The sequence below is a fragment of the Lithobates pipiens genome, unplaced genomic scaffold (genome assembly GCF_037356315.1).
Source record: "Lithobates pipiens isolate NorthernLeopardFrog02 unplaced genomic scaffold, aLitPip1_a1.2 Scaffold_30, whole genome shotgun sequence".
Lineage (NCBI taxonomy): Eukaryota > Metazoa > Chordata > Amphibia > Anura > Ranidae > Lithobates > Lithobates pipiens.
In genome coordinates, this window is record NW_027507791.1 from 30,306,387 (window position 1) to 30,330,337 (window position 23,951).

General features: G+C 47.0%; 1 protein-coding gene across 8 annotated transcripts in view; it reads right to left on the bottom strand.

Moving 5' to 3' along the window:
• LOC143942557 (CUGBP Elav-like family member 3-A) overlaps positions 1 to 23,951 on the bottom strand; it is an 82,043-nt gene that overhangs the window by 19,239 nt on the left and 38,853 nt on the right. For 2 of the 8 annotated variants that reach the window (XM_077463895.1, XM_077463894.1), the window contains exons 3-12: positions 15,001 to 15,049; positions 13,597 to 13,725; positions 13,128 to 13,207; positions 12,743 to 12,898; positions 9,668 to 9,827; positions 2,118 to 2,399; positions 1,962 to 2,027; positions 884 to 982; positions 643 to 786; positions 384 to 520 (exon numbers count right to left, since the gene is read on the bottom strand). In XM_077463895.1, the coding sequence (XP_077320021.1) occupies positions 393 to 520; positions 643 to 786; positions 884 to 982; positions 1,962 to 2,027; positions 2,118 to 2,399; positions 9,668 to 9,827; positions 12,743 to 12,898; positions 13,128 to 13,207; positions 13,597 to 13,725; positions 15,001 to 15,049 (1,293 nt within the window). In that variant the 3' untranslated portion in view covers positions 384 to 392. Of the gene's footprint in view, positions 1 to 383; positions 521 to 642; positions 787 to 883; positions 983 to 1,961; positions 2,400 to 9,667; positions 9,828 to 12,742; positions 12,899 to 13,127; positions 13,208 to 13,596; positions 13,726 to 15,000; positions 15,050 to 23,951 lie in introns of all 8 variants that reach the window. The other 6 variants (XM_077463897.1, XM_077463896.1, XM_077463901.1 and 3 more) reach the window with 6 other exon arrangements.

Sequence of the window (23,951 nt, forward strand, 5' to 3'; positions counted from 1 at the left end):
ATTAAAAACGATAATGAACGGAAAATCAAACCATGGAAAGACAAACTACTCCAAACAGGAAAGGAGACAGAAGTAGGCACGAGGACCAGACTCACAATACGGCACCAGATAACACTCAACAGGCCCTTACCACAAGCCTACGACCAGCCGCTTTAAGGTGGAGCTACGTACAAGGCCCCAATATTTACTTCTCAATTTCTTTGTCCTCCTAGTTTTCCCCTGACCAGCGGTAAATGTTGACCCTGAACAAACTGGCCTTTGAGTTTCTTAAAGTTTAACAGTTCTACACGTTAATATTAACCTAGAGCTCCTTCTGGGTTAGACCTACAGTCTTTGGGGAGGTTCTCAAGAGCTTTTGTTGGCTCTCTCCTTACAGTACCCACCTGAACTCCTCAATATGGCCGGTTGGCATCTTTTGGTCTCTTTAGTTGTACTTTGAGTCTCTTCATGCCAATCTGGAAACCGTTCATGGCCTGAATGGCAGCTTGGGCACTGCCGGGATTGTCAAAACTTACAAAGCCTGCGGGGAGGGGGATGACAGTGAGACAAAGAGAACAACATCAGAAGAGGTTTCCAACTGATTTGGCAAGGAATTAATCAATAAGCCGGCCGGCGTTTCTCAACAAGTGAAGGCGCACTCACCGAAGCACTTGCTCTGATTGGTGGCTCTGTCTACAAACACTTTGGCGGAGATGACGTTACCGAATGGGAGGAACATCTGAAGGATCTCCGAATCCGTGAACTCTTGGGGCAGGTGGTAGATAAAGATGTTGCAGCCCTCTGGACCTGAGGTAAAGGAAGGCAGCCGGGTATCAAAATTTGGGTCTATCTTCATTAGATGTCCTGAAGAGGGGTTTGCCGGAAGGTTATACTGCATACTCACCCTCTCTTTGTTGCTGTTGCTGTGGGGGTTGCTGCTGTAATAATGGCGGAGGCTGCGTAAACGCTGGGCTCACCAGGCCATATGCTGCAGGATAGGCAGCTGCAAAAGAAACGCAAAAATTTGGAAAGTTCCCTGGCCTGTTCTTTGGTCATTTATCTGCCTGATGGTGCATGCTGGGATACTGTTATCATGGTACTTGGGCAGCTGTTATAGTTAGGGTTATGGTACAGTGCTAGGCATATATGGTTAGGTGCTAGGCTTTTTTATCTCAGCGAATAGGTGCAAGTACCCCCCCTTCCAAGACACCCCTTTGCTCCGCCCCCTACCCACCTCTGAGCACCATGCCTTCATTCCACCACCTACCCACCTCCCAGTACTGCCCCTTTAAGAGAATACAGAACAAAGTATAATTTTGTAGTGCTAAGTAATTTATATGGGATGTGTTAATGATAACAAGAAAAGCAGTAAAATAGATCCCCTGCAGCCAACAAAAATAGATCCACCCCAAGCAACAATACCCCACCCCCCCTAGCAACAATAAATCCACCCAGCATCAATAGACCCCTTCCCTGAAACAATAGATATCCTGCAGCCAACATCCGTAGACCCCCCTTCTTCAACAGTAGACCCCCTTCAACAACTAACTGACCCCCCAGTAACAATAGACTCCCACCATCAACAACAGACCACCTAGAAACCATAGATCTCCCAGCAGCCAACATCAGTAGACCTGTCCCCTAACAGTAGACCCCCCCTCAACAACTGATCCCCCCAGCAACATAAGATCCCCCACAACAATAGAGCCCCCAGCATCTAGCATCAACATTCCCTCCAGCACACCCCAGCAGCCCTTGCCATTGCATACATTCAGTGCTGGAGGTGCCAGAACTGCGTCCTCCCCCCCCCCCCCCACATTCCTGCTGAAAAAAAAGCCTTAGTTAGGTGCATTCCCTTGCCTTATTGGTTTCAACCCTACTTGCTGCCAACTAAAAATAAGCTCAGGTATCACAAGCACCCCTCAAATAAAGATGTAGTCCAGTTCCTGCAATATTCCCTTTCACGTAAAACACCTGTTTACCTGTGTAGTGCTGCATGCCGGCGTAGGCTTGCTGTAGAGGGTCCAGTTGGGTCACTGGACTCTGGGCTGCAGGAATAAGACAATAGAGCATTCCATGAAGACTTTTTTTGCCAAGGCATAGCAGGTAGACTAACGTGGGGGGAATATCATACATACCGGTATTACCTGGGTACGGGTGAAGGCCATTGGTGTAGATAGCCTCCGAGCTGGGCTGAACGCTGCTCTGCGTGGGCACTGCGCTATAGCCGTTAACTCCCAATGTGGCAGGGATGGCTGATACTGGTGTGGCTGCAAGAGTGGGAGGTGTACTGGTACCTGCGCAGACAGAACGAACACACGTTGAGCTGCCGTTACATCGGTAGATGTCCATTTGTGCCTCGTGTGATAGGGCAAGGTAACGTTCCTGATCACAAATCATCCCAGAGATATTGTCTATGACTTCGAGAATATCAAATATATAGTAGTTAGTCACATATAATTGGATTTTTTTTTTTTGCTTCAATGTAAAAGATGTTTTTGACGCTCATTTGGGTAACTTTTTCAATTATAGGAACTGCTTGGATGAGTGGTGAAACGTCTTCAATATTCTAAAACAGGTCCAGCTGAACGTGACCACTACCAGTTATGCCATTAAAGTAAAATACCCTACTCTAGCTGCTCTTCCCCCCAAATACTTACCAGTTATACCCAGGCATGTACTGGCCATCGGGACTACCGGGAGTTTCCCGGTGGGCCGATGGCTCAGTGGGCCACTCTGATGTAAGGGGGCTGGTGATAGGACACTCTGATGTAAGGAGGCTGCTGATGGGATACTCTGATGTAAGGGGGCTGCCAATGGGCAACTCTGATGTAAGGGGGCTGCTGATGGGACACTCTGATGTAAGGGGGCTGCCGATGGGCAACTCTGATGTAAGGGAGCTGGTGATAGGACACTCTGGTGTAAGGGGGCTGCCAATGGGACACTCTGATGTAAGGGGGCTGCTGATGGGACACTCTGATGTAAGGGAGCTGCCGATGGGCAACTCTGATGTAAGGGGGCTGCCGATGGGACACTCTGATGTAAGGGGGCTGCCGATGGGACACTCTGATGTAAGGGGGCTGGTGATGGGACACTCTGATGTAAGGGGCTGGTGATGGGACACTCTGATGTAAGGGGGCTGCCGATGGGACAATCTGATGTAAGTGGCTGCCGATGGGACAATCTGATGTAAGGGGCTGCCGATGGGACACTCTGATGTAAGGGGGCTGCCGATGGGACACTCTGATGTAAGGGGGCTGCCGATGGGACACTCTGATGTAAGGGGGCTGCTGATGGGACACTTCGATTTAAGGGGGCTGGTAATGGGACACTCTGATGTAAGGGGGTGCTGATGGGACACTCTGTTGTAAAGGGGCTGGTGATGGGACACTCTGATGTAAGGGGGTGCTGATGGGACACTGATGTAAGGGGGCTGCTCATGGGACACTCTGATGTAAGGGGGTGCTGATGGGACACTCTGATGTAAGGGGGCTGGTAATGGGACACTCTGATGTAAGGGGCTGGTAATGGGACACTCTGATGTAAGGGGGTGCTGATGGGACACTCAAAATGTAAGTGGGCCGGTCTGGATGAAGTCCAGGGCCAAATTTCTGTCCCAGTCCAGCCCTGGTTATACCCCGAAAACCTTCACGGATATGACACTGATCTGAACTCCTAGAATGCCCTACTTTCCTAAGAGAAACTTTCTACTTCATATGACCAAACGTTATGGACATCTCTCCATCACATCTATATCAGCTTGTTGGACATCCTACTCCAAAACCACGGCCATAAATATGGAGTTGCCCCCCCTCCCCTTTGTGGTTATAACAGCCTCCTCTCTTCTGTGAAGGCTTTCCACAAGCTTTTGGAGCACCTGTGGGAACTAGTGGACATGTGTGAGGGCAGGTATTGGTGTTGAATGAGAAGACTTGGCTGACACGTACAGCCTCGCATTGGGCGCCAGAACTAAGGCCACCACTTAGGACCTCAACGTACGTCATGTGAAATGAACATTTAGGCATTGTAGGATTTCCTAAACATCATTGTCCAACTGTGGGAGAAGTTCTCCCATGAATACATGGCAAATTTTTGGGCCCAAAGGGGCAGCCTTTGGGTCTAATCCGGGAGGAGTTTGAAGTCCTTGCTTGGTGGAGAATTTACGGGACCACGTGTTGAAATGACAATATGATTGCAGAAGCAAAGGTAATATGAGGAAGATCTTTCTGTACTACTTAAGGGACTAGGACAATAGTCCCTTTCTGTACTACTTTAGGGACTTAAGGGACTAGGCAAGTGATGGTGAACCTCGGCACCCCAGATGTTTTGGAACTACATTTCCCATGATGCTCCGGCATTCTGTAGTGAAGATGAGCATCATGGGAAATGTAGTTCCAAAACATCTGGGGTGCCAAGGTTCGCCATCACTGGACTTGGCCAATAGTGAATAAACCCACCTTTAGGCCTACATTATGCAATGCGAATGCATATGCTTTCTTCACGGCCTCATGATGTATACTATCCATAGTGCTAACTCAGTCCCTTGACATTGCCCACATGGCCCTCTATTCGTGTTGACTGACTGTTTGGGATGAATTGACAGTACCGTCAAAACTGCACAAAGGAGGGCACTCCTTCTTTGGTGGGATTTTATTAGAGGTTGTTAGACCTTGGTATTTTATGTTTTTTGTATAATAAATGGTCTTCAGATGGTCTTCAGATGGGGAAATCGCTACCGTAGTGTTGCTTGTTAGATATTTGATATCAATGTTAATGTTATAGCATTATATGGAACCCATCAGTTGAAGTCTAATAATGGTGTCCTCGTCTTTTAACGTTAAGTCATTATAGACTCCAGATGGGTGAGGTGTTTGTAGGCCTAAAAGGTAGGTTTGTGCAAAGTTCAAAATTAGATATGTTTCCTACTTTTTAAACTTTTTTTTTTTTAGAGAATTAGGCACAGGGAACGTTCTACTCTCCTTATGTCCAAGATTTTCTTTCCCAGGAGAAACTTTCTGATTTCTGGATCTCTTGAATTGCCCACCCATTTGGAAGAAATCTCAGAATTTGGAACTCACCAGGAAAGAAGGTTTGAAATATTTGTGTTTCAGAAAATGTCTACATTGTATAAATTGTACTTTATTTTTGAAATTTTCCATGGCCAACTCTATCAAAAATACCCAAAGGTTCCTTTTACACTACCAAATTTCTCTCTTGGAATTCCGGGAGACATCGTAGAATCTGGAACTCACCAGAAAGAAGGAAATGTCAAAATTGTAAATTTTACCTTAATTTTACAATTTTTCCATGGCCAACCCTTCCAAAATACCCAAAGGTTCTTTTTTTTTTACATTGCACTACCAAATTTCTGTCTTCTAATTTTGGGAGACGTCTTAGAATCTGGAACTCACCAGAAAGAAGGAAATTGTCTAAATTGTAAATTTTACCTTAATTTAAAAATTTTCCATGGCCAATCCTTCCAAAATACCCAAAGGTTTTTTACATTGCACTACCAAATTTCTGTCTTCTAATTTTGGGAGACGTCTTAGAATCTGGAACTCACCAGAAAGAAGGAAATGTCTAAATTGTAAATTTTACCTTAATTTTAAAATTTTCCATGGCCAACCCTTCCAAAATACCGAAAAGTTTTTTTTACATTGCACTACCAAATTTCTGTCTTCTAATTTTGGGAGACGTCTTAGAATCTGGAACTCGCCAGAAAGAAGGAAATGTCTAAATTGTAAATTTTACCTTCATTTTAAAATTTTCCATGGCCAACCCTTCCAAAATATGGAAAAGGTTTTTTTACATTGCACTACCAAATTTCTGTCTTCTAATTTTGGGAGACGTCTTAGAATCTGGAACTCACCAGAAAGAAGGAAATGTCAAAATTGTAAATTTTACCTTAATTTTAAAATTTTCCATGGCCAACCCTTCCAAAATATCGAAAAAGTTTTTTTTACATTGCACTACCAAATTTCTGTCTTCTAATTTTGGGAGATGTCTTAGAATCTGGAACTCACCAGAAAGAAGGAAATGTCAAAATTGTAAATTTTACCTTAATTTTAAAATTTTCCATGGCCAACCCTTCCAAAATACCGAAAAGGTTTTTTTACATTGCACTACCAAATTTCTGTCTTCTAATTTTGGGAGACGTCTTAGAATCTGGAACTCACCAGAAAGAAGGAAATGTCTAAATTGTAAATTTTACCTTAATTTTAAAATTTTCCATGGCCAAACCTTCCAAAATACCGAAAAGGTTTTTTTACATTGCACTACCAAATTTCTGTCTTCTAATTTTGGGAGACGTCTTAGAATCTGGAACTCGCCAGAAAGAAGGAAATGTCTAAATTGTAAATTTTACCTTCATTTTAAAATTTTCCATGGCCAACCCTTCCAAAATACGGAAAAGGTTTTTTTACATTGCACTACCAAATTTCTGTCTTCTAATTTTGGGAGACGTCTTAGAATCTGGAACTCACCAGAAAGAAGGAAATGTCTAAATTGTAAATTTTACCTTAATTTTAAAATTTTCCATGGCCAACCCTTCCAAAATATCGAAAAAGGTTTTTTTACATTGCACTACCAAATTTCTGTCTTCTAATTTTGGGAGACGTCTTAGAATCTGGAACTCACCAGAAAGAAGGAAATGTCAAAATTGTAAATTTTACCTTAATTTTAAAATTTTCCATGGCCAACCCTTCCAAAATACCGAAAAGGTTTTTTTACATTGCACTACCAAATTTCTGTCTTCTAATTTTGGGAGACGTCTTAGAATCTGGAACTCACCAGAAAGAAGGAAATGTCTAAATTGTAAATTTTACCTTAATTTTAAAATTTTCCATGACCAACCCTTCCAAAATACCCAAAGGTTTTTTACATTGCACTACCAAATTTCTGTCTTCTAATTTTGGGAGACGTCTTAGAATTTGGAACTCGCCAGAAAAAAAGGAAATCGTTTACATTTTACATGAATTTTTAAATTTTCCAAGGTCTACCCTAACAAAGTACCCAACTGAGAAGGTTTTTTTTAGCCACTTAAAGACCGCCTCACGCCGATCTACATTGGCAGAATGGCACGGCTGGGCACAAGCACGTACCTATACGTTGCTTTTTAAGTGCCCAGCCATGGGACAGGAGCGTGCTGCCGGCGGCAGCACACTGCCGACCCGGTCCTGTGCTCCGTGACCGTGGCCGTGAGACCAGCGGACCCGATCACCGCTGGTGTTCCGCGATCGGGTCACAGAGCTGAAGAACGAGGAGAGGTCTGTGTAAACAAACCTCTCCCCCGTGCTTCCCTGTGTGGCTGTCACCGATCGTCTCTTCCCTTTTATAGGGAAGGACGATCAGTGACGTCACATGCCAGGACACGCCCCCCTACAATAAAAAAAACCACATAACGTCATACATAACCCCTACACTGCCCCCTAGTGGTTAACTCCTTCGCTGCCAGTGTCATTTACATAGGAATCAGTGCATTTAAATAGCACTGATTGCTGTATAAATGACAATGGTCCCAAAATGGTGTTGGCCTAATTGGCCTAAACTGAGGAAAAACTTTTTTTTTAATATTTTTTTTTGGGGGATATTTGTGGGGGAAAAAAAAGGACGACAATTTTGTTTGGGAACAAAGAACGTTCTACTCCTTACATCCAAAAATTTTCCTTTCTAAGGAAAAACGTTCTGGTTTCTGGATCTCCTGAATTTCCCACCCGTTGGGAGTTCTCAAGGAAATCTCAAAATTTGGTACTCACCAGGAAAGAGGGTTTGATATATTTGTATTTCAGGAAATGTCTGCTAAAAATGTTACCTGTCTATAAATTGTTTCTACTTTCTAAAGGGAAATGTTCCATGGCCTACTATTCCAAAATCCCCAGCTGAGAAGGTTCTTCTCTCTGTACTACCAAATTTCTCTACTCTCTCCGTAGAAATAAATATTTCATTATTGGCAGCACCGGAACTAACACATTTCTAGCTGAACATCTGAAAATGGGTGCTCTATACCAGCGGTCTCCAAACTTTCTTAACAAAGGGCCAGTTTACTACCCTTCAGACTTTACAAGGGCTGGACTGTGGCCAGTGGGAGTAGAAAATGTCCCGGTGTTGGTAATGATGCCCCTTTATTGGTGTCAGTGGGAAGAATAGTGCCCATCATTGGTGTCAGTGGGAGGAATAGTGCCCCATCGTTGGTGTCAGTGGGAGGAATATTGCCCCATCGGTGGTGTCAGTGGGAGGAATAGTGCCCCATCGATGGTGTCAGTGGGAGGAATAGTACCCATCGTTGGTGTCAGTGGGAGGAATATTGCCCCATCGGTGGTGTCAGTGGGAGGAATAGTGCCCCATCATTGGTGTCAGTGGGAGGAATAGTGCCCCATCGATGGTGTCAGTGGGAGGAATAGTGCCCCATCATTGGTGTTAGTGGGAGGAATAGTGCCCCATCGTTGGTGTCAGTGAGAGGAATCGTGCCCCATCGTTGGTGTCAGTGGGAGGAATAGTACCCATCATTGGTGTCAGTGGGAGGAATATTGCCCCATCGGTGGTGTCAGTGGGAGGAATAGTGCCCCATCGATGGTGTCAGTGGGAGGAATAGTGCCCCATCGATGGTGTCAGTGGGAGGAATAGTGCCCCATCATTGGTGTTAGTGGGAGGAATAGTGCCCCATCGTTGGTGTCAGTGAGAGGAATCGTGCCCCATCGTTGGTGTCAGTGGGAGGAATAGTGCCCCATTGTTGGTGTCAGTGGGAGGAATAGTGCCCCATTGTTGGTGTCAGTGGGAGGAATAGTGCTCCATCGATGGTGTCAATGGGAGGAACAGTGCCCCATCGATGATGTGTAAGGAAAAGTGCCCCATCATTGGTGTCAGGGGGAGGCATTATCCCCAATTATTGGTGTTAGTGGAAGGAATAGTGCCCCATCATTGGTGTTAGTGGGAGGAATAGTGCCCCATCATTGGTGTTAGTGGGAGGAATAGTGCCCCATCATTGGTGTTAGTGGGAGGAATAGTGCCCCATCGTTGGTGTCAGTGGGAGGAATCGTTCCCTATCGTTGGTGTCAGTGGGAGGAATCGTGCCCCATCGTTGGTGTCAGTGGGAGGAATCATGCCCCATTGTTGGTGTCAGTGGGAGGAATCGTGCCCCATCGTTGGTGTCAGTGGGAGGAATCGTGCCCCATCGTTGGTGTCAGTGGGAGGAATCATGCCCCATTGTTGGTGTCAGTGGGAGGAATCGTGCCCCATCGTTGGTGTCAGTGGGAGGAATCGTGCCCCATTGTTGGTGTCAGTGGGAGGAATAGTGCTCCATCGATGGTGTCAATGGGAGGAACAGTGCCCCATTGATGATGTGTAAGGAAAAGTGCCCCATCATTGGTGTCAGGGGGAGGCATTATCCCCAATTATTGGTGTTAGTGGAAGGAATAGTGCCCCATCATTGGTATCAGTAGGAGGAATAATCCTCAATCATTGGTGTCAGTGGTAGGAGGAGATATGCCCCACTGTTGGTGTCAGTGGGAGGAATAGTGCCCCAGGGGCCAGATAAAGGCAAACAAAGGGCGACATCCGCCCCCCCCCCCCCCCCCGTTGCTGCAGTTTGGAGACCACTGATCTATACGACAAGGAAGACCTGTGTCACCCCGCACTCCCAGAATCCTCTAAGTTCTTTCCTGGGTCTAAGCAGTCGGAGCCCGGTTCTCACCTGAAGAGGACGTGATGGGGGTAATTGGGGTGATGGGAGTGGTTATGATCCCGTTGGGGTTGATTGTCGCCATTTGCTGCATCTGGACGGCGGCCATGGTGGCCATGGGGTTGAGGTAAGCACTGTGCGCGGCCACCAGGGCGGCCTGCTGCTGCATAAGCTGCGGGGGGATGAAAAAACACAAACCGGTGTGAGACAACAGCAAGACGATCGACCGCGCGCCACAACACAAGATGAAGAGCTTTCCAAGACCATTGGAGGACATGGACAATGTGGGGAGGGGGCGATACTGATGTCACAGGAGATGAAGGGTGAGTTGGGGGATGATGTCACAAGCAGGAAATGATGTCACTGTGTAACATTCAATGATGTCATGCTGAGCAGGTGAACACCAATGATATTGGGAGGGGACGTCACAATGTTCTGCGGGTCAACAAAAAATAAATTCACCAAATTTTATTTCATATAATGATCCTGATTTTCAGTCATGTGACTGTTGCTGCTAAAAATAATGCTGGTCAAGTCTAGACATGTGCGCCCCGCCTCGCCCCGAATCGAAATTCGGATGAGGATGCATCCGAATTGCAATAGTAAAGAAATTTCAACTAATTTGGAATATAAATATATCGCTGATTTCCTTCAAAGACTATAGTGCTAGAACACGGCCGTCTTCTGAAATTCGAATAGAATAAAACAGATTAAAGTAAACTATAAAATAAAATAGAATAGAATAGATTAGACTATAAAAAAATAGAATAGATTTGAATAGAAAAAAAAATTGATTAGAAAAAAAAAATAGAAAATAAGGGAATAGAATAGATTAGAATAGAAAAAAAAAAGCAGAATATATTTAAATAAAATAGAAAATAAGGGAATAGAATAGAAAATAAAATAGAATAAGTTAGAATAGAAAAATAAAATAATAGAATAGAAAATAATAGATTAGAATAGAAAATAAAACAATAGAATAAAATAGAAAATAATAGATTAGAATAGAAAATGATAGAATAGAAAATAATAGATTAGAATAGAAAATAAAACAATAGAATAAAAATAGAAAATATGGGAATAGAATAGAAAATGATAGAATAGAAAATAATAGATTAGAATAGAAAATAAAACAATAGAATAAAATAGAAAATAAGGAAATAGAATAGAAATAATAGAATAGATTAGAATAGAAAAAAAAAATCAGAATCGATTTAAATAGAATAGAAAATAAGGGCATAGAATAGAAAATAAAATAGAATAGAAAATAAGGGAATAGAGTAGAAAAAAATTGAATAGATTATAATAGCATAGAAAATAAAACAATAGAATAAAATAGAAAATAAGGGAATAGAATAGATTTGTATAGAAAAAAAAATTGATTAGAATAGAATAGAAAAAATAGACTAGATTGTAATAGCATAGAAAATAAAAGAATAGAATAAAAAAGAATAGAAAATAAGGGGATATAATATATTTGAATAGAATATAAAAAAAAGCAGAATAGATTTAAATAAAATAGGAAATAAAATAGAATAGAAAATAAGGGAATAGAGTAGAATTTTTTTTATAGATTATAATAGCATAGAAAATAAAACAATAGAATAAAATAGAAAATAAGGGAATAGAATAGATTTGTATAGAAAAAAAATAATAGATTAGAATAGAATAGAAAAAAATAGACTAGATTATAATAGCATAGAAAATAAAAGAATAGAATAAAAAAGAATAGAAAATAAGGGGATATAATTAATTTGAATAGAATATAAAAAAGCAGAATAGATTTAAATAGAATAGGAAATAAAATAGAATAGAAAATAAGGGAATAGAGTAGAAAAAAATTGAATAGATTATAATAGCATAGAAAATAAAACAATAGAATAAAATAGAAAATAAGGGAATATAATAGATTTGTATAGAAAAAAAATGATTAGAATAGAATAGAAAAAAATAGACTAGATTATAATAGCATAGAAAATAAAAGAATAGAATAAAAAAGAATAGAAAATAAGGGGATATAATATATTTGAATAGAATATATAAAAAAAAGCAGAATAGATTTAAATAGAATAGGAAAAAATAGAATAGAAAATAAGGGAATAGAAAAAAAAGATAGATTAGAATATAATAAAAAATTAATTAATAGAATAAAATAGAATAGAAGATAAAAGAATAGAATCAAATAGAAAGAATAGAACTTTCTTCTGAAATTCGAATTTCAAATCAATTAAATTTGAAATCGAATGCCGATTCGATACTTTTCGATTCAGTCATATTCGAATAAATGAAACTAAACTAAACAAATTCCGAAAAAACAAACTGAACGAATTTAACACTACAAAATGATTAAATAAAAAATTTGTTTTCATTCTGCACATGTCTAGTCGAGGCCAATAACGATCATCAAAACTTGAATGGAGATGAACGTCACCCGGATATGTATCCAAAATTGTCAACGTTGATGTTGGTAACCATTAAGTGCTACAAAATTTACAAAATTGGACTACAAAATTGTATTTTTTTTCCTTTTAAATGTTAATACGTTTTAAATGTGACTGTTGCTGCTAAAAATAAGGGACGGTGACGTCCAATAACATTCATCAAACCTTGAAATGAGATGAAGGTCACTCGGGTACGTACCCAAAATTGTCCACAATGATGTAGGAGACCATTAAGTGCTACAAAATTTACAAAATTGGGCTACAACATTTTTTATTTTTTTTGGCCTTTCACATATTGCTACATTTTGAATTTATTAAAGGTCTAAAGGGAATTTGGGAAATGTAGGAGGGGCCTCAGATGGAAGCCGTTCTTCTCCTGAACCACATATGACCTCCCGGGTCACTCCAGAACCGGTACGCGTCCCCGAGAGTCTGAGAATTGCAAATTTTCTCAAATTTTAAGTCGAAATAGGAGCAATCAGGGGTTCAAAGGTCAACATGGGTGGAGACATCCATTCCACTTTGGTGTGAGGGGGGAGGAGCATGCATTTTTGATGATGGTGGGGATGATGATGTCACAGTGAGACACGGTCATGCATCATACACATAGATAAAATTTTGGTATAGAAGAGGGCACTGTATTCACCTGGTCACTTACTGCCTGTGTGTAGGCGCTGTACGCCCCGAACTGAAGAGCGATGGGGCTGAACATGCCGAGCTGATTGGCCACTTGCTGCATCCGGCGCAGCCCCCGCTCCTTCTCCGTGTCAGCGAATTTCACCACCAGGCTGGAGGAGGCTCCCTGCAGGGAAATGAGAGGGCGGACTGGCGTTAGCAGGGGGGGGGCGGAGGGACGTGACGCACCACCGAAATGTGTCACGTGACTACCCAGCAGGAAGATCAATTGGCTGGACCATCATGGCCGCCGCCGCCGCCGCCACCACCACCACCACACACACACACAACCTCCACTAAGTAAGCACACATCTACATGGGGGGGGGATGGGGGGTGGAGTCCCTTGTTGTCTTACCGGCAGTGTCCGACTCCCGTGGAGCGCGTTGATGGCCGCCTGCGCCTCTGAATGTGTCTGATACTTCACAAATGCACAACCTAAGCGCGGGGAGATACCACATTACTACACGACACAAGGGGGCAGCACCGCAGCACAGTGATCACACAACAAAATGGCCGGAAAAAAAAAAAACGCGTCACCTGTGGGCCACCTCCCCCAAGGGGCGGGGTGGTAGGGTATTAAAAGCTCCACTCCGCCCCCAAAGCGGGAAGACGGGACGTAGGCCAAAAAATTAAATAAAAATGGCCGCTCCACTTTAAGTGACCGGTACACTTTAAGGGGCGAACTCCATGCAAATGCAGAAAAAAAAAAATCAGGCTTTGCGTTTGCATTGTTGGCTCCAAAAAAAGGGGCGGGGTTTGAGAATTTGCCCGGAGTTGCCCTTTAAATTTGAAGTAAGGCCACGCCCCTCCAGGCTCGTAGATACCTTTGCTGGTCCCATCCGGCCCCCGAAGGACCGTACACTCGTCTATGTTCCCGAAGGGTTCAAACATCCTGCGGACGTCCTCGTCCGTCTGCTGCTTTCCCAGCATGCCCACGAACAGCTTGCGGTCCTCTAGGTAACGGAGAGAAATAAAAGAGGAGGTGAGACTCGAGGTCGAACGGTGCTCATTTGATGAGTAGGGGAGTTGGGAGGTCACCTCATGCAAAGACCACACCCCTCAACCGACGCTGCGTGTCTACTGATGTGACGTGACGTCATGGCGCACATAAGCAGGCTAGAGAATCATGGGATTGTACTGGTGACTTTGGACATGCAAGTCACATAGAGCCCGCCTCATTTCCAGGCTGGAGGACATCCAGCAACATCTAGCCCCCCCCCCTTTTCATTCATTGGACCTCAGTTGTGTCCATTATGGAGGCTCAGAATCACATGTGGGCGTTACCTAGCCTGCCTAGGAATGCCCACTCCTCCAGACTGACGCCCACTCATCAATACATTCTGATATTTGCATAACCCCTCCCACTGCTTGTATCAGGACTTAGAGCGCTTCCATTCATTGGATTTCAGTTCTTCCAATCATGGGGGAGGATTATCGAATGTGGGCGTTACCTATGCAAATACAGCCTGCCTACGAACAACCCACTCCTCCAGACTGATACCAGCCCATAAGGGCATTATTGATATTTGCATAACTCCTCCCACTGCTTGTATCAAGACTTAGAGCCCTTCCTTTTCATTCATTGGATTTCAGTTCTTCCAATGCTGGAGGAGCATTATCGAATGTGGGCGTTACCTATGCAAATACAGCCTGCCTACGAACAACCCATTCCTCCAGACTGATACCCGCCCATAAGAGCATTATTTATATTTGCATAACTCCTCCCACTGCATGTATCAGGACTAAGAGCACTTCCTTTTCATTCATTGGATTTCAGTTCTTCCAATCCTGGAGGAGCATTATCGAATGTGGGCGTTACCTATGCAAATACAGCCTGCCTACGAACAACCCACTCCTCCAGACTTATACCTGCCCATAAGGGCATTATTGATATTTGCATAACTCCTCCCACTGCTTGCATCAGGACTGGGGCAGGGGGCTGGGATGTTTTCAGGAAGGTATTTACAGCCCCCCTGCCGGCTCCTCCCACCAGCTATGATCTGCCTGTATTGCTTAGAGAAGCACAGAGGCCCAATGATGACATCACTGGGTATAAAATAAGGAATGGAATGAAAATCAAAAAGCTTTATTTAAAAAATGTCACTTTCATGTCGAAAAATGTTTGGAAGGAGACGGGTAAGTGTACATCGAACACAGTAGAGGGGTGCACACAGAGCATTGTGGGAAATGGAAGGATTCTGATTGGTTGGTTGGGGGGGATCACCTACCTCCTCGGCTCTCGCTGTCAGCTGGTTTCACTTGAATCGGTCGGTTCATCTAGAAGAAAGAAAGACAGAAAATAAATGTCGGTGTGGATAGAATACCTGAGTACTGGATATAAAGATATTCTGTGTCTGTGGGGTGACATCGCCCGCTGGGGAGTATCCGCCGGGGTCCTGCAAAGAGCTTTGGGTGACATCGTCCGCCGGGGAGTATCCGCCGGGCTCCTGCAAAGACCTTGGGGTGATATCGCCCGCCGGGGAGTATCCGCCGGGGTCCTGCAAAGAGCTTGGGGTGACATCGCCCGCCGGGGCCTATCCACAGGGGTCCTGCAAAGAGCCGCCGGGGTCCTGCAAAGAGCTTTTGGTGACATCGCCCGCCGGGGAGTATCCGCCGGGCTCCTGCAAAAAAGCTTTGGGCGACATCGCCTGCCGGGGAGTATCCACTGGGGTCCTGCAAAAGAGCTTTGGGTGACATCGCCCGCCGGGGCCTATCCGCAGGGGTCCTGCTGCAAGCGGCTGTGCAGTTAGTCTGTACATTAGCCTAGATGCCATGATTTTAATCATATTTTTGCAATAAAGTTGAATACTTTGGAGTGCGGCTATCCAGCTACATTTTTTTTCACTGAGGTCCTGCTGCAAAGAGCTTTGGGTGACATCGCCTGCCGGGGAGTATAGGCCGGGGTCCTGCAAAAGAGCTTTGGGTGACATCGCCCGCCGGGGAGTACCCGCCGGGCTCCTGCAAAGAGCTTTGGGTGATATCGCCCGTTGGGGCCCACTCACGCGTGACCAGCAATGTAGGCGGAGCTAAATGTAAGCAGGCAAAGGGAGGGTAGGTGCTACTGATCATATCAATGGGGGGCGGCTTAACATGGGCATTGATGGGTGCATGTGGGGGAAGGGTTGTAGGACCACAGTGGGCTGGCAGTAACCATCTCTTTTAGTCCCTTGTAGCATTGCACCAACCTCTAGCAGTTTCCTGTCACTAGAGATGAGCTTGGGCATGTTTGGACCCGGGTCTGAACACACCAGCCCACCAGAAAGCTGTCACTTGTTTGGGCCAATCATGTGTCCCCCCTAAAGGATCGCCTAGCAGCTGCATGGATATGCGCCCATTGTAGACATATGACTGCCGGATGGGGAATGCCGCGCCTGCAGATGATTGGCCTGTAATGGTGACAGCTTTTTGGAGGGCTCCAACACATTGGTTCAGATCTTACTCCGAACAGACCAGAGCTCATCACTACCTGTAACATTGCAGCGTTCTCTAACAGTCCCTTGTAACACAGCAACCATCTCTAGCAGTCTCCTGTAACATTGCAGCATGACAGAGTCTTTAGCAGTCTCTAGTGACTTAAAAGAGATCTTCTTTCAAAAGGGGGTCTTACTTTAACATGTTAGTCTCTTGTAACATGGAAGTGCAGAGTCATGTGATGTGTAGTGGGTGGGGTCGCATTAGGATGGGAGATGGATGTGGATTGGGTGCTGAACCACAGGAACATCTCTGTTATATGTTCTTTAGTGTCTCTTATCAGCAGTGAGCTCAGGCTGGTGATAGGACGGCCTCCCAGCCCAACACTCAGCCTGATACCTGATCTGACACTCAGCTTGATGCTCAGCCTGACATTCAACCCAACACCTGGCCTGACACCCAACCCAACACCTGGCCTGACACTCAACCCAACACCTGGCCTGACACCCAACCCAACACCTGGCCTGACACTCAACCCAACACCTGGCCTGACACTCAACCCAACACCTGGCCCGACACTCAACCCAACACCTGGCCCGACACCCAACCCAACACTCAGCTTGATACTCAGCCTGACATTCAACCCAACACCTGGCCTGACACTCAACCCAACACCTGGCCCGACACCCAACCCAACACTCAGCTTGATACTCAGCCTGACATTCAACCCAACACCTGGCCCGACACCCAACCCAACACTCAGCTTGATACTCAGCCTGACATTCAACCCAACACCTGGCCTGACACTCAACCCAACACCTGGCCCGACACCCAACCCAACACTCAGCTTGATACTCAGCCTGACATTCAACCCAATACCTGGCCTGACACTCAACCCAACACCTGGCCCGACACCCAACCCAACACTCAGCTTGATACTCAGCCTGACATTCAACCCAACACCTGGCCCGACACCCAACCCAACACTCAGCTTGATACTCAGCCTGACATTCAACCCAACACCTGGCCTGACACTCAACCCAACACCTGGCCCGACACCCAACCCAACACTCAGCTTGATACTCAGCCTGACATTCAACCCAACACCTAGCCCGACACTCAACCCAACACCTGGCCTGACACTCAACCCAACACCTGGCCTGACACCCAACCCAACACTCAGCTTGATACTCAGCCTGACATTCAACCCAACACCTGGCCTGACATTCAACCCAACACCTGGCCTGACACCCAACCCAACACCTGGCCTGACATTCAACCCAACACCTGGCCTGACACCCAACCCAACACTCAGCTTGATACTCAGCCTGACATTCAACTCAAAACCTGGTCCAACACCTGGCCTGACACTCAACTCAACAGTTGGGCCGACATTCAACTCGACACCTGGCCTGACACCCAACCCAACTCTCAGCTTGATACTCAGCCCAACACTCAGCCTGATACCTGATCTGACACTCAGCTTGATGCTCAGCCTGACATTCAACCCACCACCTGGCCTGACACTCAACCCAACACCTGGCCTGACACCCAACCCAACACCTGGCCTGACACCCAACCCAACACTCAGCTTGATACTCAGCCTGACATTCAACCCAAAACCTGGCCCAACACCTGGCCTGACATTGACACTCAACTCAACAGTTGGCCTGACACCCAACTCAACACTTGGCTTGATACTCAACCCAACACCTGGCCTGACACCCAACTCTCAGCTTCATACTCAGTACAACACTCAGCTTCATACTCAGTACAACACTCAGCTTCATACTCAGCCTGACATTCAACCCAAAACCTGGCCCAACACCTGGCCTGACATTCAACTCAACAGTTGGGCCAACATTCAGCCCGACACCTGGCTTGACACTCAGCTCAACACTCAGCTTGATACTGAACCCACCACTTGGCCTGACACACTTAACTCAAAACCTGGCCTGGCACTCATCTTGATGTTCAGCTTGATACTCAGCCCAACACTAAGCTTGATGCTTAGCCTGACATTCAACCTGACACATAACCCAACAACTGGCCTGACACTCAACTCAACAGTTGGGCCAACATTCAGCCTGACACCTGGCCTGACACCCAACCCAACACTCAGCTTGATACTCAGCCCAACACTAAGCTTGATGCTTAGCCTGACATTCAACCTGACACATAACCCAACACCTGGCCTGACACTCAACTCAACAGTTGGGCCAACATTAAACCTGACACTCAACTCAACAGTTAGGCCAACATTCAGCCTGACACCTGGCCTGACACTCAACGCTCAGCTTGATACTAAGGCCAACACTTGGCCTGATGCTCAACCCAACACCTGGCCTGAAACCCAACCCAACACTCAGCTTGATACTCAGCCCAACACTCAGCTTGATACTCAGCCTGACATTCAACCCAAAACCTGGCCCGACACCTGGCCTGACACTCAACTCAACAGTTGGGCCGACATTCAGCCTGACACCTGGCCTGAAACTCAACTCGACACTCAGCTTGATACTGAACCCAACACTCAGCTTGATACTCAGCCCAACACCTGGCCTGACACACCTAACCCAACACCTGACCTGACACTCATCTTGATGTTCAGCTTGATACTCAGCCCAATACTAAGCTTGATGCTTAGCCTGACATTCAACCCGACACATAACCCAACACCTGGCCTGACACTCAACTTAACAGTTGGGCCAACATTCAGCCTGACACCTGGCCTGACACCCAACCCAACACTCAGCTTGATACTCAACCCAACACTCAGCTTGATGCTTAGCCTGACATTCAACCCGACACATAACCCAACACCTGGTCTGACACTCAACTCAACAGTTGGGCCAACATTAAACCTGACACTCAACTCAACAGTTGGGCCAACATTCAGCCTGACACCTGGCCTGACACTCAACTCAACACTCAGCTTGATACTCAACCCAACACCTGGCCTGAAACCCAACCCAACACCCAGCTTGATACTCAGCCTGACATTCAACCCAAAACCTGGCCCGACACCTGGCCTGACACTCAACTCAACAGTTGGGCCGACATTCATCCTGACACCTGGCCTGAAACTCAACTCGACACTCAGCTTGATACTGAACCCAACATTCAGCTTGATACTCAGCACAACACCTGGCCTGACACACTTAACCCAACACCTGGCCTGACACTCATCTTGATGTTCAGCTTGATACTCAGCCCAACACTAAGCTTGATGCTTAGCCTGACATTCAACCCGACACATAACCCAACACCTGGCCTGACACTCAACCCAACACTCAGCCTGATATTCAACCCAAAACCTGGCCTGAAACTCAACAGTTGGGCCAACATTCAGCCCAACACCTGGCCTGACACTCAACCCAACACTTATCCTGACACCCAACCCAACACTCAGCCTGATATTCAACCCAAAACATGGCCTGACACTCAACCCAACACTTATCCTGACACCCAACCCAACACTCAGCCTGATATTCAACCCAAAACATGGCCCGACACTCAACTCAACAGTTGGGCCAACATTCAGCCTGACACCTGGCCTGACACCCAACCCAACACTCAGCTTGATACTCAGCCCAACACCTGGCCTGACACACTTAACCCAACACCTGGCCTGACACACTTAACCCAACACCTGGCCTGACACACTTAACCCAACACCTGGCCTGACACACTTAACCCAACACCTGGCCTGACACTCAGCTTGATGTTCAACTTGATACTCAGCCCAACACTAAGCTTGATGCTTAGCCTGACATTCAACCCGACACATAACCCAACACCCGGCCTGACACTCAGCTGGGAACTCAGCCTGACAAAGAGGCAATACAAGGTAAGTGTGTAAATCCCGGGGTAGGTGAAGTTGCACTGTGGTCACATTTGAGGAGCGGAGACTCCGGAAGAACCAATTTTCAGGGTGTTTCCCCGAACATTTCTGTATGGTTCTCCTTCCCCCATCACTGATCATTTCACTCCCCTCCCCCTTCTATACAGAGAGATGGAATCCTCCAATAAGGTGACCTCCTGGCTCACATAAGTGACACCGTTCCCGAGTCTTATTTTACTCGGCGTCCCAAATACATCATCAGAGTCCTGCCATCCAATCCATGGACACCGCATCACGTGACCACCACAGCGTCACTGCGGTACACTATATGTAGGAGATAGTCCATGGCCGGGGATGTTACATTGTATATCGGGGTCTCGGTGTGCTGGATTGATACATTGCGTCGGGAGGGTGTGGCTTTGTGATGTCACCTCCTACGATTGTCCTATTTCTGTCTGGGTGTGTAATATATATGCCAGGCTGTGATGATCACAGAGGTGCCCTCCCCCCTCCCCTCCCCCACGCATGGCTCCTATAAAATTAATGGTACCACATACTACACCAGCCGCCATAAGAGAGGACGTGGCCCATACTGGGGGGGGGAGGGGGGATGTCTGTGGCACTGTCAGGGTTACACTGTGGTCCTGATGCTGGAGGATGGAAAGTTGCCATGGCAACCAGCTCTACATCCAGTCCTTGCAGTTGCTAGGAGACGGGCGAAACCCCCGGTACAGCGTGCCAGGCTGGGGATCAGAGGCTGGCACGCAGGATGGGGGGGGGGGGCAGGGATCGTTTTGGGGTATAATTTGGCGGAGGGTAGGACATTTTCATCCCCCCCCCTCCTGTCTGTGCCCCGTAGTCCGTTCCCTCCCTTCTTCCACAGAGATGCTTCCAGCGGATCATTCACACAGAGCCAGATGCTCAGTTACCATGGAAACCCCAGAACACGTTCCCTGGCAACCACCCACTCGCCCACATCTATCCGTAAAGGTTGCCGGGTAACCACAGTGACATCATCACTTCTCCATGTAAACAATAGAAGGAGGGGGAGGGGGGGACACGGGGAAAGAGGAGGGGGGGGGGGGGGGTGATATGAAGAATCGCTGGAGCTTTCATACAGATGGGGCATTCCACAATTTACTACATCCATCCATCCCTCCCCCCTACATCCATCCATCCATCCATCCATCCCCCTACATCCATCCATCCATCCATCCATCCCCCTCTACATCCATCCATCCCCCCTACATCCATCCATCCCCCTCTACATCCATCCATCCCCCCTACATCCATCCATCCCCCTCTACATCCATCCACCCCCCCCTACAGTCATCCATCCCCCCTACATCCACCCATCCATCCCCCCTACATCCATCCATCCCCCCTACATCCATCCATCCATCCCCCCTACATCCATCCATCCATCCCCTCTACATCCACCCATCCATCCCCCCTACATCCATCCATCCCCCTACATCCATCCATCCCCCCTACATCCATCCATCCATCCCCCCTACATCCATCCATCCATCCCCTCTACATCCATCCATGCATCCCCCTACATTCATCCATCCCCCTACATCCATCCATCCCCCTCTACCTCCATCCACCCCCCTACATCCATCCATCCCCCCTACATCCATCCATCCCCCTCTACATCCATCCACCCCCCCTACAGTCATCCATCCCCCCTACATCCACCCATCCATCCCCCCTACATCCATCCATCCCCCCTACATCCATCCATCCATCCCCCCTACATCCATCCATCCATCCCCTCTACATCCACCCATCCATCCCCCTACATCCATCCATCCCCCCTACATCCATCCATCCCCCCTACATCCATCCATCCATCCCCCCTACATCCATCCATCCATCCCCTCTACATCCATCCATGCATCCCCCTACATTCATCCATCCCCCCTACATCCATCCATCCCCCTCTACATCCATCCATCCCCCTACATACATAAATCCCCCCCTACATCCATCCATCCCCCTACATCCATCCATCCCCCTCTACATCCATCCATCCCCCTAACATCCATCCATCCATCCCCCCTACATCCATCCATCCCCCTACATCCATCCATCCCCCCTACATCCATCCAACCCCCCTACATCCATCCATCCCCCCTACATCCATCCATCCCCCTACATCCATCCATCACCCTCTACATCCATCCATCCCCCTCTACATCCATCCATCCCCCCCTACATCCATCCCCCTACATCCATCCATCCATCCCCCCTACATTCATCCATCCCCCCTACATCCATCCATCCCCCCTACATCCATCCATCCATCCCCCTACATCCATCCATCCCCTCTCTACATCCATCCATCCCCTTCTACAGCCATCCATCCATCCCCCCTACATCCATCCATCCCCCTCTACATCCATCCATCATCTTCTACATCCATCCATCCCCCTCTACATCCATCCACCCCCCCCTACATTCATCCACCCCCTCTACATCCATCCATCCCCCTCTACATCCATCCATCCATCCCCCTACATCCATCCCCTCTCTACATCCATCCATCCCCTTCTACAGCCATCCATCCATCCCCCCTACATCCATCCATCCCCCCTCTACATCCATCCATCATCTTCTACATCCATCCATCCCCCTCTTACATCCATCCACCCCCCCTACATTCATCCACCCCCTCTACATCCATCCATCCCCCTCTACATCCATCCACCCCCCTACATCCATCCATCCCCCTCTACATCCATCCATCATCTTCTACATCCATCCATCCCCCCCTACATCCATCCATCCCCCCTACATCCATCCATCCCCTTCTACATCAATCCATCCCCCTCTACATCCATCCATCCCCTTCTACATCCATCCATCCCCCTCTACATCCATCCATCCCCCCTACATTCATCCACCCCCTCTACATCCATCCATCCCCCCCCTCTACATCCATCCATCCCCTTCTACATCCATCCATCCCCCTCTACATCCATCCATCCCCTTCTACATCCATCCATCCCCCTCTACATCCATCCATCCCCCTCTACATCCATCCACCCCCCCCCCCCCCCTCTACATTCATCCATCCGCCTCTACATCCATCCATCCTCCTCTACATCCATCCATCCCCTTCTACATCCATCCCCTTCTACAGCCATCCATCCCCTTCTACATCCATCCACCCCCCTCTTCCTCCATCCATCCGCCTCTACATCCATCCATCCTCCTCTACATCCATCCATCCCCTTCTACATCCATCCCCTTCTACAGCCACCCCCCCTACATCCATCCATCCCTTCTCTACATCCACCCATCTTCCTCTACATCCATCCATCTGCTTCTACAGCCACCCCCCACATCCATCCATCCTCCTCTACATCCATCCATCCTCCTCTACATCCATCCATCCCCTTCTACATCCATCCCCTTCTACAGCCATCCATCCCCTTCTACATCCATCCACCCCCCTCTTCCTCCATCCATCCGCCTCTACATCCATCCATCCTCCTCTACATCCATCCATCCCCTTCTACATCCATCCCCTTCTACAGCCATCCCCCCTACATCCATCCATCCCTTCTCTACATCCACCCATCCCCCTCTACATCCATCCATCTCCTTCTACAGCCACCCCCCCCCTACATCCATCCATCCTCCTCTACATCCATCCATCCCCCTCTACATCCATCCATGAAATTCTGCTATCTGCCCATCCATCCACCCTTCCATCCTTCTGTCTGATCACCCATCGAACCATCTGTCCGTCCGTATGTCCATTCATCCTTTTATTCATCCAACTATTTGTCCATCTGTCCATCCATCCAGCTCTCCATCCTTTTGTCCATCCATCCACCCATCCAACCAACCATCTGTCCATTCATCCTTCTATCCATCCAACCCTCTCTTTGTCCATCTATCCTTCTATCTGTC